Source organism: Haliotis cracherodii, unplaced genomic scaffold, assembly GCF_022045235.1.
Source record: "Haliotis cracherodii isolate W230 unplaced genomic scaffold, xgHalCrac1.p SCAF_10, whole genome shotgun sequence".
NCBI lineage: Eukaryota > Metazoa > Mollusca > Gastropoda > Lepetellida > Haliotidae > Haliotis > Haliotis cracherodii.
The window spans coordinates 19,961,069-19,977,233 of NW_027266265.1; the positions used below are offsets into that span (position 1 = coordinate 19,961,069).

The 16,165-nt window shown below is 43.9% G+C and overlaps 1 protein-coding gene across 1 annotated transcript; it reads left to right on the forward strand.

Moving 5' to 3' along the window:
* Nucleotides 1-3,739: 3,739 nt before the first annotated feature.
* LOC139447871 (uncharacterized) lies at nt 3,740-16,117 on the forward strand. Its single transcript, XM_071229351.1, has 11 exons — nt 3,740-3,796; nt 3,983-4,081; nt 5,544-5,598; nt 8,073-8,113; nt 8,682-8,759; nt 11,100-11,582; nt 12,192-13,053; nt 13,483-13,642; nt 13,994-14,135; nt 14,592-14,812; nt 15,934-16,117. The coding sequence occupies exons 2-11, from the start codon at nt 4,010-4,012 to the stop codon at nt 16,094-16,096; spliced, it is 2,277 nt and encodes a 758-aa protein (XP_071085452.1). The 5' UTR covers nt 3,740-3,796; nt 3,983-4,009; the 3' UTR covers nt 16,097-16,117.
* Nucleotides 16,118-16,165: the final 48 nt, after the last annotated feature.

The following is a 16,165-nucleotide window of genomic DNA, read 5'->3' on the forward strand; positions in this document are numbered from 1 at the left end:
TGAGCAACAAATTTGCGAGAGGCCGCTTGGTCACATCTTCGCGACCCAAGACTGTCCACTATAGCCTATATTAAAGCCTAGTTTCCTCCCTTGCCATTTCAAGCCTTTTTTCTTGGCTCGATCTTGGCGCCATCCGGTGTAGAACACGAGTTGTTTCCCTTGTGATGAAAACGCGATGTCCAATCAGATCGCTGCTCATATTACTAATGGCTTCACAAAGATGACTACCATTCTGACCTTGTCGATCAGATAACGAAACGAATTTGAGATTTCATCCCTGCCAGACAAACAACATGACAGATCACCACCGTAAAGACACTATTGCTGCCGCATTTCGTTCTTGCAATAACAGAGGCATACATGCAGACTACAGGGTATCCAGTAACACTGCACATAGCGGTAAAATGGAACGCTCATCATTGGTCGTCTAAAACTAGCACAGTAATGAAGTTTGCACTCAAATATATAAAAGTACTTGGGTGAGTTGACTGAACACTTGGAACCACTTATAAAATACTTATCTTCCCTTACGTTTTGGAACAATTTCAGCGCAAAGTCGACAGGCGATTGCTGTGGTCATAGCATCGACCACGTTTTCGGAACCCGGATGTTGATTTTGTAAAACCTTCTCTGATTGGACTATCGATGCGTGCGATGGTCCTCTTGTAATTTACCACAGAACAGTAGGCTGGCATGGGTGAAAACTAGACTTTGGTGTAGGCTAGTGGACACTCTAGCTTGCCTCGGGAAGAAGGCTTGGTCCATGTCTTTTAGGTGGCCACACGGATAAACACATGGCTTGTGTGGTGGGTCAGAGATACGTACATTCTTTATGGAGTGCGAATTGTAAAAAGATAAATATAAATGGCAACATTAACTGTTTTTGGAAGCCTGAAAGATTTGTATATTTTCTCGTGGTAAACTCAGTACTAGAACATTTGATACTTTATCTTGGTACTTCACTTTATTTGTTGTTTTGCAACGAATAACTTGTGGAGAAGTTACATGTGTTTATAAAGCAAGTTGCGTCTCTGATGATTTGACAACAAACTGAAATGTTACCCAAAACAAATACTGTTGAAAACACAATATGCAGTAGTTGAGGTCTGTAGGTGGTATCGTAACTTCATCAAGGCATCAAGGGCGGATCCAGCATTCTTAAAAGAGAGAGGTCCAAAATCCTCTCTTCTCTCTCTCTCTCACTCTCTCTCTCTCTCTCTGTGTGTGTGTGTGTGTGTGTGTCCCATACCTCCCCCCTGGAACCGCCTGTGGAGGGAATCCGCGTACTGTGTCTGAGTAGGATATTCATTGCCGCTAGCTCTGCATGGGCTAGCACTAAAATTGGCATTAGTCCTGACTAGTACAAGCAGCCTAACACTCTCTCTCACACACACACGTGCATGCAAGTAGTGTAATTATCTTGAACGCTACGTTAAACCCCATTTGTCCCCACCCATACAATAAGGCATTGAAACATTTAATGTCAATACGTATTACCGAAAGCGGCTGTACAAGTATAGGAAGTGGGCGTAAAATATATTTAGGAAGGCATGACAAACATTACTTCTGGTGATGGCTGTGTGTGCTGAACCGAGGAGTTACTGGGATGCCTTTTAGAACAGCTCACACCAAACAGACCAAACACAAGCAGACCCATATCATATGTCTGAAAAAGACACGTCACAAAGATATATCCCCATCACGTTCTGGGCACGTTCCAGGTATCCGCTAAAAACTAATGCAGGGACCAAGCTTTTATTTCGAGACAAATGTAAGTTCGACAGTTCAAAGTTCGACACAATGGTGTTTGACTGTATCATTCATGCACAGATATGCATGCGACATAACCTGACCTAACTCAACTTGAACATCTCCTGGTCGTCATGTTCATACCCTCAGTGTTCGGCATGCCTTCAGGGTATAGAGTGACGGTATACAGAACTTTAAATGTCCACCTGACAATGAGGCGCCGGTATAATATTTATTCCCTATCTCACGATAGACAGTGACAGAAACTGGAAAGTCGGTAAAAGAGATGAAGATTCTTATGTCGATTTCGAAACGAAGGCATGGGGGCGAATGAGTCCCTAGTATTTATTTATTTATAGAATGGAGAGAGAGAGGGGGGGGGGGGGGGGGAGAGAGAGAGAGAGATTCTTTATTTCCTCCAGATGTAATTCCGAAGATTACAATGAAAATATATTCAATTACACGCAGTAAAAAAAGGCATAACATATTTACAATAACACACAGTTTATCAAATTCAAATACCTAAATGAAGACAGATAATCACTAGGAAGATATATATCAAAAGATGCCTTAGTCTTTCAGATACGAGGCGAATTGTAGTATAATAGCTTCCCAGGTGTGTTGATCCAGATTGTGAGTCAATTTTGTTTCAGCCCCAAATAAGACTGATAACATATCTGTTTCGTCTTGCCTTTCAAAATCAACATATTTTTTGACGTCAAGTGAGAGAAGAGAAACACGCATTTCTTTCTGATATCAGTGCTTCAGAATGTAAAATAATGTGGCTGTCATAGTCGAAAGCTTGCCTATTACAGAACATGCACTCTTTCGAAAGTTTACTGCGTGATGAGACTTTAACACAAAGTTGTAAAGCAGGTCGATATTCCGGGTACAGAAAAGCTAATTTCCAAAGTACATGGTATGTTAATTTCGTATGAATTCTCTTATAACGGGACATGCTTGCGTTATTTGATACATTTGTGAGCCATGATTGTTCTTCGTATTTGCATATAGTTTCGTTAACACGATTTCTCCATTTCAATTTTGGAGGGAAAGTACCGTACTGAGTATATGTACGAAGGTAGGTACCCAGATTGTATTTATCAAGTGTTGATTTAAGTTCTCCAAAGATTGTCTTTGAATTGACAGGGCTTGCAATGGACGCGCAAAGAATATCATTTGTAAAGTTATTACAGTTCAGATTGCATATACAACCAAGAAATAAAAGTTTGCATTTATCAATATATTCAGTAAATTAATGTACCAACAATATTGCGAGTCGAGCTTGCTGGAGGTGTCAACGACTGCGCGTGCCCAGACATGGTTTAGTTACATTCGCGGAGACGCACGTTGAACACGCGCTGTCCGTGAACTAAGATCAGGATTTTATTTCAACTACAGTAATATATTCATTTTGACCATCTGACATTGAAACATCGTCTGCTTTAATAGCATAAAGCGAGACAAATACTAGTATACATGCATGCTTTCATGTCACAAACATATTCCGAATAAACGTTTTTGAAAGGAATTGTTTTCAGAAAACGTATTTACTCAAAGAACATGATCTCCGTGACATCCTTGCCCAAACAAAATAACCATGAAATAATGTCGCCAGTACTAACAGTTAGAGAAAATATTGGATGAGATTTAGTGAATAATTTCCACAGTTATGCCTTCAGAGGACAATAAATAGGGTTGTTGTTAGATATGACTGTAAGTAGTTCTTATTGAACTGCAAGTTAGTGTAAAAATACGAAGTTTAACTCTTGTTTTTCTCGGTTTAATCTTGGATTTGTAGAATGAAAAAATATTAAGACACAGGAACAATCATTAACAACATCGTTTCACAATGTAACCAATAGGTGTATTATTATGACGCCCTGTTGGTCTCAATGTGTCAGTCAGTACACTGGTGACCAATGACAGCCCAGACAAGCACGCGCACTTGTTGGCCCGGGTAGACTACCTCCAACATTGCACAGTTGCAGAACTTGGGTGCACATAGAGGCTGTGTGTGTGTGCGTGGTTGTTTGTCAAGGAAAGGGTATGTAATTTATTTATTCTGGTTAATGAAATATATCAGTCGATGCAAATAATATGTCAGATTCCAATATGTCCTACATGTAAATATAATGATCTACAGATCCCACAATCTATAGCTCATTTTGAATTCAAACAGAACACCAATAATTTAGGCCTATTATAAACTTCATTTGTTCCTCTCTATCAGTTGAGTTTTAGGTCTGCGCACACGGTCATGGATGCGCAGTGGCAACATACAAACGGCGCTTACTCTCGGTATTACTCTCAAAACCAAATGGGACAACAGGTACGTTGAATTTAGCCAGTCTGTTGTCGAAACACTTCACAATACTAAATGTTTAGCATAGCTTCAGATAGGTTTGTACATAATAATGAACCCTCAATTTAGACAGCGTTGTCAAGTATCTGGTGTCCCGCGAAAAAAGTTCTGTCCCTGAAAAACCGAAGTACATTTTAAGGGTCCTCATCTTGTTGTGTTCAATATAGCTTCCCGTGCAAACAGACAATTCGATCCAAGTTGTACGTCCAGGGACCGTCTCCTTTTCTAAATACTGCAGTAGGCCTAGTCCTTTACAAAGTTTAGCAGCTACGGTTTAGCGGGCAAATTTTAGATTAATAAGAATCATAATTAGCACCATATCTTCGAACACCTAACAGTCCTGAGTGAGTGAGCATTCATCCGAAGAGAATCTTGTCTACTGCAGTGCAGCAAGTTTTGACGGTGCCATTTTAGCATACAATTCTAGTGTCGGCCTATAGTGTTCTCATCGTGAGGCACGAGTGTGTGTGTGTGTGTATATATATATATATAAGCCGGAATGACCCACGCCAAATGTTACAACGTACGGATTATGTAGTTGACCAGTCACATATATAGTCCCAGCCTTTTTTACAGTGCATGAATATTCTTAATATTACAATATTGCAAAGCAGCATATGTACGGTCCTTGCATGCACGTCAAAAGGAAAATTCAATTTGATGTTTAACTTTACAAAGTATCCTGTCAAATGCATGGGGTAATTCTTTGCAACAAACCAAGTACCAGCGTGCATCACCCAAAGACAAAAGATGTCCTACTTTATTTAGGTCACGTAGGCGTGTCACACAATATATACATGTATAACTTGTAGCCCTTTGGTCAAGGTCATGCACGAAATACAACGCTCTGAGTGGCTGAAATACACAGGGACTGATTGACAGTTTGTTTATCAGATCTCCCCAAATCAACATTGTATCTATGACTCTGGAACTTTGTGAGTGGCTGAAATACACAGGGACTGATAGCGGTCAAAAGTGATCTCCTAGTCACGACTGTAACTCAGTCGTCCACGGCAGTGCAACAACACTGATGTGGCGGTTGACCCGACGAATCATGAATACCAGGGGCGGCGAATCCCAGAATTTTTTTTAAAAAGGGGGTTACATTAATTTTACTTTAACACTCAAGTCAACATGTTATCATGATTGGAAATGCGCATCTTACCACCCACCCCCAAATCCGCTACAAACAAATGTGTTTTTGAAAATTTCAAATTTGTTAGAGAGTTTACTAAATGTTGTGAGGAAGAGAGATCGATATAGAAATGGAGCTGGGTGAGTGAGTAAATTAAATTTGGTCTAACTCCGTTTTGAACAGTATTTGGTATTTCAGTAATATCACGGGGTGCCAGTTGGATATAAAAGAAAAGCATAAAACTGGTGCTGCGTGAGAAAAGCATTGTTAAGAACTTTCATGTTCTCTTCCCAGAGTTTGAGTGGAGTGAACCCTGCAGGCAGCGACACCAAGCACCAGTGTCAGCAAGGTGAGCTGGAAATAAACCGATGAGCAAATGAAACATTTCAGTTGATATTATTATTTGTTGATTTTCAATTGAAAATGTCTAAAGTTAGCGATATCAATAATCATATCCATAATGTGAGCTGTACTTAATTGCGCCTAGTCAACAATCAAAGTATATCCTGGGATACTGCTATACATAGAGGTTATCAAGAGAGTGTGTTTGTGGATGGCTCGCTAAACACATAGTGTTTATTCCTAATACAGGTTATTTATCATCCCCAAACACACAAGCGTGATAACCTCTTTTTCATGTGATGTCATTCTCAATTCTGTGCTCGAAATCACCTCCCATCTCTCACAAACATATTACCTAAACATTAGATCTAAATGTTTTCCTGGAATATGCCCATTCATATATAATTACGTCAGAAGGCGGTACCGCGGCATTCATCGTATCGCTAAGTGATATGTCAGTACTGAGTAGGGCAATGACAACAGTCAATATAGTTCCAACTGAAACCTATTTCTTATACAGTGGCGTAACTAGACAAAGGCAAAACAAGAATTGCCTACACCAACTGTGTCTACTACTTGCCTTTCGCGACAACCAGTCGGTCTGTCCGCAACTGCCCTTTATCAAAGGGAAGCTACTCTGACTCTAGTCTGTGAGACGTCACATTTGTTTAGATAGAGTCTGCCTGTCCGGTCATAACGTTACGAAGTGCAATCAGTTGAACACACAACGACAAAACGAAATAAGGGAACAATTAGGACATATTCGGCCAAATCCAACTATTTTAATTTGTAGAAAAGGTTCGAAGCCGCAGAGGTCAACAAGCACAGATACGGAAACTGATCCCGCTAGGCTGGTGTCCTCGCTAAATTGTTTCGCAATTAATGTCTCCAATGTTACCCAAACTTGTAAAATGCCTTAGCTACTTCACAGTTAGACACTGATTTTCAGTATATTAGACTGCTCTTTTGTAAAAGATAGCAATTATCACAGTAGTTTCCCCAGATACCCGATGGTTAATTCTGACGGGCGACGCCATGTTTGTTTGTACACTGAAAGTATAGTCTCCAGTCCCATATTTGCATCTATATCCGCATATGACCCAAATGGATATCGTTTTTATCTGTTGACTTAATCCTGCCGAGAATACTGCCCATAATATGATAAATGTTTTTATTTTTTAATAAATGCGTCTTTTCGGCACAAATTTACAACATTTCAAACATGGTAAGGCACTCTCCTACACAGAGTTCCATGCGGCCGGCAGCCAGCCAGCATAGATTTAGTAGATCTACGTGGTGTTATGCTGAGTCACCACTGCGCTGGAGTTTGATGGTAAGGGGCATGCGGTTGCAAATTCTTTTCTTACCCAAGTCCTCATTGAATCAATTTATATTTACACAAATATAGCCAGCCACAGCTTTAGATTACTTTTTTACAAACTGTTGCAGGAATGAGCAATGGTTAAATTCAATACCACCATCCTATTGTCACCAGTGGTGGTACACCCAGTATCACCATCCTATAGTCAGCTGTAGTGGTACACCCAGTACCTCCATCCTATAGTCAGCTGTAGTGGTACACCCAGTACCTCCATCCTATAGTCAGCTGTAGTGGTACACCCAGTACCACCATCTTATAGTCAGCTGTAGTGGTACACCCAGTACCTTCACCCTATAGTCAGCTGTAGTGGTACACCCAGTACCACCACCCTATAGTCAGCTGTAGTGGTACACCCAGTACCACCACCCTATAGTCAGCTGTAGTGGTACACCCAGTACCTCCATCCTATAGTCAGCTGTAGTGGTACACCCAGTACCACCATCCTATAGTCAGCTGTAGTGGTACACCCAGTACCACCACCCTATAGTCAGCTGTACTGGTACAACCAGTACCTTCATCCTATAGTCAGCTGTAGTGGTACACCCAGTACACCCAATTTTATCATGCCCCTATATTCACCCAAAATGCAATTCCTCACACTGTAACCGACATCTCATCTGACACCAAAGGGCCATTAAAACTTCACACTTTTACTCGTACTTTTCCTAAAAATGATGACACCTGACTTTGGCCAAGAGATTCCAATCACATTTTGAATATGGCCGCCAGGTCAGACATTGAAATAGCTATCAATTACCATTATTCAAGTCATTTTTGAAGTGTTGGAAGATTTGTAGGCAGTAGTCCAAAATATACATATCCCGTTACAATATTTTACATTTGAATAGTAGTTTGAACCTGTAAAGTTTTTCTCATCTGAGATTGTCATACTGAGAGATACTTCCTGTATGTTCCGCCTTATGGTGACATCCTGTTTTAGTCAAATTATTTAAATATCAGCTTTTGTGAAGTGACCATTTTGTTGGCGTTATAAGTTTTAAACTGATGACTACATATCAAGCAGAGGTACAGCGCGGTGGGACTATTTTAAAGCATTTTTTGGTGTATGTTGCATTTATTTGTGTGGCCTTCCATTCCAGCATCCTCTGTGGGTCCTGGCACTGGCGCAAAACATGAATGGGTAGGTCACTTCTTTACTTGTCCATTTGGGTTGTGAATACTCATAATACCTGGTTAGGCAATAGATCATGGAACAGGCACCGGAAGTCACTGTGCGGAGTTCCTACCTTAGCCTACCAGGATCTGCTGATCACGGGTTGGACCTAGATTCACCCATATCAGTAATCTGGGTCTTTGGGTTTACCTGTTAATTGGTCATGAAAGGATGAGTTCAACTTACTGTATTTCCTAATTTAGACGCCGGTGCTTCTTTTAGATGCAGATCTGGTGTCTATTCTGTTTAATACTGGCACAGTGGCAACTCACTACCTTACCAAATCCCAAATTCCACAGTCATATGAAGGAAACGGTCAGTATTAATCACCAACCAGTGCCGTTCCAACCCCCTTGGATTTTTTTTATAGAAAACATAAAGGAGTTGCCCATATTTATACAGAGATTGACCATTCTGCATGCTGTTCACATACATTTGTTTTGCATTTTCTGACATGTACGCCACTAAGCAGATCCCAGGTCAGAACGAGACTCTAAAATCATCATGACAACCAAAGTTTTTATTTCTGTTTCAGGTCAATTGTTTTGACGACTTCTACAGTGACGTCTTTCTGAATGATTTTGAAAATGTTGATTTAGCAAAATATAATGTGGTGAGTTTATATATATATATATATATATATATTTCTTCAGAGTACAATATTGTTGTATTTATGTTTGTTTGTTTGTTTATTGTTTAACGCCACACTTAGCAATATATCCAGTTATATGATGGCGGTCTGTAAATAATCGTGTCTGGACATTCCTGTGATTGATGTCATTAGCATTGATCCACGCTATCAGAATATGATGATATGCATCAACCAAGCCAATCAGAGAGATGGGCCCAGGTCATCCACAGAAGCGGACGGATTGTACGGCTCGTCTTGGATGAAAAATCGCCATCCGACTCCCTGCTTTTGTGGAAGTGACAGAGCGGGTTTCCGCAACCGGGAACATTGGCCACTCGGTCATCAACTATCATCAACCTGTACCCTTTCAACTTATGTCAACCCATCCACAATGGGACAGTCGGGTAGCCTAGTGGTTAAAGCGTTCGCTCCTCGTGCTGAAGATCCGGTTCGATTTCTGACATGGGTACAATGTGTGAAGCCCATTTCTGGTGTCACCCGCCGTGATATTGCGGATATTGGAATATTGCTAAAAGCGGCGCAAAATCATACTCACTCACTCCCCATCGACAATAAACTTCACCCGTGGGTTTTGTCTTCCGTCTCCATCCGGAACTACCATGACCCGTAGGCAAAACAAAAGCACTTGGACAATATGACAATAAGATTTGATGTTTATTACCAAACGCAAAGAGGTTACACTGAAACACCACGAACACCATGGCGATCAACAAATCCGTGCTGAAGTACGTAAGTTCATCCTGGCATGATACCATATGGTTATATAACCCATGAAGATCCGGGTTACAATTGGTCTTCAGCAACCCATGCTTGCCATAAAAGGTGACTATACTTGCCATAAGAGTTGACTGACGGGAACTTGTGGTCAGGCTCGCTGGCGTGGTTGATGCATGTCATCGTATGCCATTTTCGTAGACAGATGTCAATCACTGCATGGACTGTCTGGTCCAGACTCGATTATTTACAGACTGCCGCCATACAGCTGGAATATTGCTGAGTGCCGCGTTAAACAACGTTCAAACAAACAAGGGAAAGGTGTGCTAACGGATCGGCAGATGGCACCAACTGAACGTTATTTACTGCAACTACGATCAGATTACCGCTATTAACTCCTGAAACGAACCTTAGTTGTCGGAGAATGGATACATATATATTACATGCCACACTTATAAATAACTATTATATGTCAACATCTTGATTTCGCGATGAAAAAGCAAGCCCCACTGGAAGCTTCCAACAGTGAAATGTCAAACGGCGCACTACGTCAAATATATCCACCAATACATCGAAATGATAGGAGAGTGTAAGGAACATGTCATGCGCTGGGAAGGGGCTTGAGAAATTGTGAGAACAGCTGATTAGTTGAGTGAGTGAGAACATGATTTTACAGCTGATTGATTGATTGAGAAAATGTGTGTACAGCTGATTGAGTGAGTGAGTTACTGAGTTAGGGTCGCAGCCGGGGACACCAGAAAAGTGTAGCTGGTTAATCTCTGCATGTAAAACAATACTCATGACAGGACATACATGGAATGGTAATCCACTTGTCTATTTTCATTGACCATCTTTGTAATAATATTTTGAACACTCGACAGATCTGATAAGGATGACGGTTTTCTTTTTCTTTTCTTTTTTAATTTTATATTTTTATATTAGTATATTTTATACTTATTAACTAAAATATCTTTTAACAGTTGAAATTTTCAGTGAATCCATGAAAAAGGTTTGTAAGCCATACCAAATGACGTTTAAAAAGATTCCCTAAATCATCAATAAATGGTTTAAAAAAAATTCTTTTCGTAGTATTGAAAACCAATAAATATCAAGTATTCCTAAAACCTCACATTTACCATGATGCCATATTCCTTTAATGGCAATGTTCTTTCGAACAATATCTGCTATAAGCAGAAATAGGTTGGGTGACATCGGATACCCTTGCCTACAACCCCTTAAATTAAAACAAATGGAAAGGAGTCATTTTCATTAAAAATTGATACTCACTCTAACTTTTTCATAACTAAATAAGTGAATTGTTTAGATACTTAGTTTTAAATATTATCTGACGGGAGTCTTATGTTTTTATGTTTCAAATATTGTATGATACACGAGTCCTCTGTTTTAACTGATGCATATGCTCATGATATTCTAATGAATGACTGTCCAAAGTACATTTTAGTCTGTTGGTTGTGCATGGGCTTATTATTCTACATCCCGAGTTTAGCCAGTTACTAGTTTTCGGTGTTTTCCACTCACTGATAGTAACTATGTCACTCCATCATAGCCATCTCTGTCTGCCTGCAGGTGTGCACGCTGGAGATGCAAGGCGGCTGGTACAGTGTTCCCAGCAGCACCACCTCTGTGTACAGCTCTGTGATCACCCCCTCCACCTACAGTGGCTGGAACAACCCACCTACCAGCCTCCCCACCCTCACATCAGACAAACTGTATCTCAAGGGGGGCCTCCCACCCTCACTGACCAGGGAACACTTCCCACCTGGGGCTCATGAACCTCCACTGGGACATCTGCAGACAATCGGTGGAGAACACCCACAAGGACATCTGCAGACAGTCGCAGGGGAACACCCACAGGGACATCTGCAGACAGTCGCAGGGGAACACCCACAGGGACATCTGCAGACAGTCGCAGGGGAACACCCACAGGGACATCTGCAGACAGTTGCAGGGGAACACCCACAGGGACATCTGCAGACAGTTGCAGGGGAACACCCACAGGGACATCTGCAGACAATCGCAGGAGAACACCCACAGGGACATCTGCAGACAGTCGCAGGGGAACACCCACAGGGACATCTGCAGACAGTCGCAGGGGAACACCCACAGGGACATCTGCAGACAATCGCAGGAGAACACCCACAGGGACATCTGCAGACAGTCGCAGGGGAACACCCACAGGGACATCTGCAGACAGTTGCAGGGGAACACCCACAGGGACATCTGCAGACAATCGCAGGAGAACAGCCACAGGGACATCTGCAGACAGTCGCAGGAGAACACCCACAGGGACATCTGCAGACAGTCGCAGGGGAACACCCACAGGGACATCTGCAGACAGTTGCAGGGGAACACCCACAGGGACATCTGCAGACAGTCGCAGGGGAACACCCACAGGGAAATCTGCAGACAGTTGCAGGGGAACACCCACAGGGACATCTGCAGACAGTCGCAGGGGAACACCCACAGGGACATCTGCAGACAGTTGCAGGGGAACACCCACAGGGACATCTGCAGACAGTCGCAGGGGAACACCCACAGGGACATCTGCAGACAGTTGCAGGGGAACACCCACAGGGACATCTGCAGACAGTTGCAGGGGAACACCCACAGGGACATCTGCAGACAATCGCGGGAGAACACCCACAGGGACATCTGCAGACAGTCGCAGGAGAACACCCACAGGGACATCTGCAGACAGTCGCAGGAGAACACCCACAGGGACATCTGCAGACAGTTGCAGGGGAACACCCACAGGGACATCTGCAGACAGTTGCAGGGGAACACCCACAGGGATATCTGCAGACAGTAGCAGGGGAACACCCACAGGGACATCTGCAGACAGTTGCAGGGGAACACCCACTGGGATATCTGCAGACAGTAGCAGGGGAACACACACAGGGACATCAGCAGACAGTTGCAGGGGAACACCCACTGGGATATCTGCAGACAATCGGCAGGGAACACCCTCAGGGAAATCTACAGACAGTCGGCGGGGAACACCCTCAGGGGCATCTACAGACAGTCGGCGGGGAACGCCCCAAGCATGTGTCTCAGCTAGCACAGGACCGTGTTGTTGGGGCACCACAGCTGCCTGAAGAAGAGAAGGTTTTCTCCACACTTGGCCAGAGGCTGAATCTAGGTACCCGGTGTCATCAGAACGCAGATGTCGTGTTTCTACAGACTTCTTCAACCAATAAGCTTAGCGGTTTGACAAAGGCAGGTTCAGGTCTCCCAGAAGCAGGATCAACACTGCCTTCAATATCAATTATCATCAATACTTACGATGAGAAGGGCGAGTCAGCAAAAGCATGCCAATTTGACTCAACAGAGAATCTCGTGAGTGATGGATCAGTCGGAGATGTGACGTCATCGGAAGACCACTGGCAGACAACTGCATCAACGTATGTATCGCTTAGTTCATCATCGACGTCGGGTCCCACCAGCAGCGACCACGTCTCCTCATCTTCTGATTCCAAGGACAGCAGCAAACATGTTAGGAACAGGGAGGTTCGGCGGGCAGGTGGGCGACCAAGATTTCTTTCCTAATTTAAATCTAGAGTACCCATATGTAGACCACTGGCCTATACAGCGATGAGTACACACATACATTTAAAACATTGCATCGAGTGGTTGGAATATCATGTTAACCAAATCGTCACATTGTTCACATGCATGCAGTAGGCACTTTGCAGAAATGTCTCATAGTCAATTGTTGTCCTCAAGAAAGAACTATATTTGCAGTTTTCTTTTGGCATCATGCAAAAGGTTAATATTTCATTAATATTTTTGTTATCATAAAATAAAACGAAATTGAAATAGGCTTCTGTACCCAAATTACTCTGTGTGCAAGAAACTTGTGTTGCATCAATATCAACCATCTCCCTTCTATGTTCCCTTAATAAACCACAGCGTAACCTAATCAAAATATGCGCTTTGTCTCATACTGCAGTTGATGAACCGCGGCGACCTAAGAATGGTTTCATCCGTTTTTCCATTGAGCACCGACAGCAGATCGCTGTAAAGCACCCGAGACTGGACAACCGCGAGATCTCGCGAATGCTCGGCTGCAAGTGGAGAAAGCTGAGCAATGAGGAGAAGAAGCCATATGAGTAAGACTCACTTCTCCTGCCATCCTCACAACTGTGTAAAGAGATCTTCAAATTGTGCTGGGAGTTTGTACGACAAATACAAGGCACGATCATAACGTTCCTATGTTATTGGCAACAGGCTGAATCTCCACCTGAATCTCCAATTTTCAAAATACCACAATCTCCAAAGTTTTTAGGACGTAGATCTACATCTTCAAAGGAAAATCTTCAAGCTTTACGTTTCTTTCAATTAGGTGTTGTTAGTTTATCCTTCAGACTATGGATAACTCTATTTTCAATTAAGTTGGTAAAACAAGATCATGCTGTGTAGGTTTTACCTATAGTTTGCTGGCAGTTTCACCGTCATTTTAGGGTTGAGTTCGAGAAGGATATCCAGGCTATCCGGGAGGTGAACCCAGAATGGCGCTACGCCCCGGCCAGGCAGCTGGTTGAGGAGCTGATAGAACCAATGCCCAGTCGCCTCCGACCCAGGAACAGCCTCAAGCGAAAGAAGGTACTACTGGACAAATGCTATTGTAGACATACCCAGGCAGTTTGTTGTTTAACCGCACACAGCAATATTTCAACTATATGGCGCAGCCTAGATAAGACAGTCCAGAGATTTTATATACAACCATGTACCCTGTCAGAGTACAGTGTTACCTGATCAACCAAGTCACAAGGCCTGACCATCTGATCCATTAAGCATCTTACAACCAGCTTCGGATGCTGGGAACCTATTCTATCATGGGACCATCAGTTATTTTGGGGGTGGGGGGGTGGTGATATTTCTTCTTCAGTGGGGCTGGTTGTTAGTCCCTATTGGATGGTACAGTCGAAAATGATCTATGGAAATAAATTTACCACACCAGCCATTTTGAAATTGTCTAGTGTAGGCAACTGGAATGATCAAGTGAAAGTTCAAATGCAATTGTTTCAATCATGAAACCTGAGAGTGTGTTCCCCACAGCTTCCCAGCCTGGTGAGAACATACAGTCGCCGCCAGAACTCCGGCAAGTCTTCCAAGACCAGCAGGAAAAAACTCCCTGCAGTCCAATCAGAGATGCTTGATCCAGCTGCCACACCCTTAAGTGTGGAGGACCCATCAACCACCTGGGTGCAGTGTGATCTGTGTGGAAAGTGGCGATGTCTGCCCGGCTTCATCCAACCAGAGGCACTGTGTGACATATGGTGAGTGGAGGTCAGGGTGGTGATGTCTGCCCGGCTTCATCCAACCCGAGGCACTGTGTGACATGTTGTGAGTGGAGGTCAGGGTGGCGATGTCTGCCTGGCTTCATCCCACCAAGACACTGTGTGACATGTTGTGAGTGGAGGTCAGGGTGGCGATGTCTGCGTGGCTTCATCCCACCAAGGCACTGTGTGACATGTTGTTAGTGGAGGTCAGGGTGGCGATGTCTGCCCGGCTTCATCCCACCAGAGGCACTGTGTGAAATGGTGTTAGTGGAGGTCAGGGTGGTGATGTCTGCCCGGCTTCATCCAACCAGAGGCACTGTGTGACATGTTGTGAGTGGAGGTCAGGGTGGCGATGTCTGCCTGGCTTCATCCCACCAAGACACTGTGTGACATGTTGTTAGTGGAGGTCAGGGTGGCGATGTCTGCCCGGCTTCATCCCACCAGAGGCACTGTGTGACATGTCGTGAGTGGAGGTCAGGGTGGCGATGTCTGCCTGGCTTCATCCCACCAAGGCACTGTGTGACATGTCATGAGTGGAGGTCAGGGTGGCGATGTCTGCCCGGCTTCATCCCACCAAGACACTGCGTGACATGTTGTTAGTGGAGGTCAGGGTGGCGATGTCTGCCCGGCTTCATCCCACCAGAGGCACTGTGTGACATGTCGTGAGTGGAGGTCAGGGTGGCGATGTCTGCCTGGCTTCATCCCACCAAGGCACTGTGTGACATGTTGTGAGTGGAGGTCAGGGTGGTGATGTCTGCCCGGCTTCATCCCACCAAGGCACTGTGTGACATATCATGAGTGGAGGTCAGGGTGGCGATGTCTGCCCGGCTTCATCCCACCAAGACACTGTGTGACATGTTGTGAGTGGAGGTCAGGGTGGCGATGTCTGCCCGGCTTCATCCCACCAAGACACTGTGTGACATGTTGTGAGTGGAGGTCAGGGTGGCGATGTCTGCCCGTCTTCATCCAACCCGAGGCACTGTGTGACATGTTGTGAGTGGAGGTCAGGGTGGCGATGTCTGCCTGGCTTCATCCCACCAGAGGTACTGTGTGACATGTTGTGAGTGGAGGTCAACTACTGCTGACTTCAAAGCTAATGTGTGTACCCTTTGTTTCAGGTTTTGCTACTTCAACCCCGACAATCGGTACAACTCCTGCTCTATCAAGGAGGAGCTGGACCCCGACGATGCCTCTGCCCCTCCACATTTGCCTGTCCCCCCGAACTCCACATGTACAGCATACAGTGGTGGCCATGTGCTGTCCCGAGAACCCTCCTGGTAGTGCTCCAGGTACAGCACACTGGTGAAGAACATAAACAAAGACCAACTTGTTTCACGTCAAGTAGGCAGT

What these genes read in the sequence shown, in the direction of transcription:
- LOC139447871 (XM_071229351.1), top strand. Translation starts at nt 4,010, where the DNA reads ATGGATGCGCAGTGGCAACATACAAACGGCGCTTACTCTCGGTATTAC. An exon ending in GAGGAGAAGAAGCCATATGA is followed by an intron (nt 13,643 to 13,993) that starts GTAAGACTCACT and finishes CCGTCATTTTAG; the next exon opens with GGTTGAGTTCGAGAAGGATA. An exon ending in ACAGCCTCAAGCGAAAGAAG is followed by an intron (nt 14,136 to 14,591) that starts GTACTACTGGAC and finishes TGTTCCCCACAG; the next exon opens with CTTCCCAGCCTGGTGAGAAC.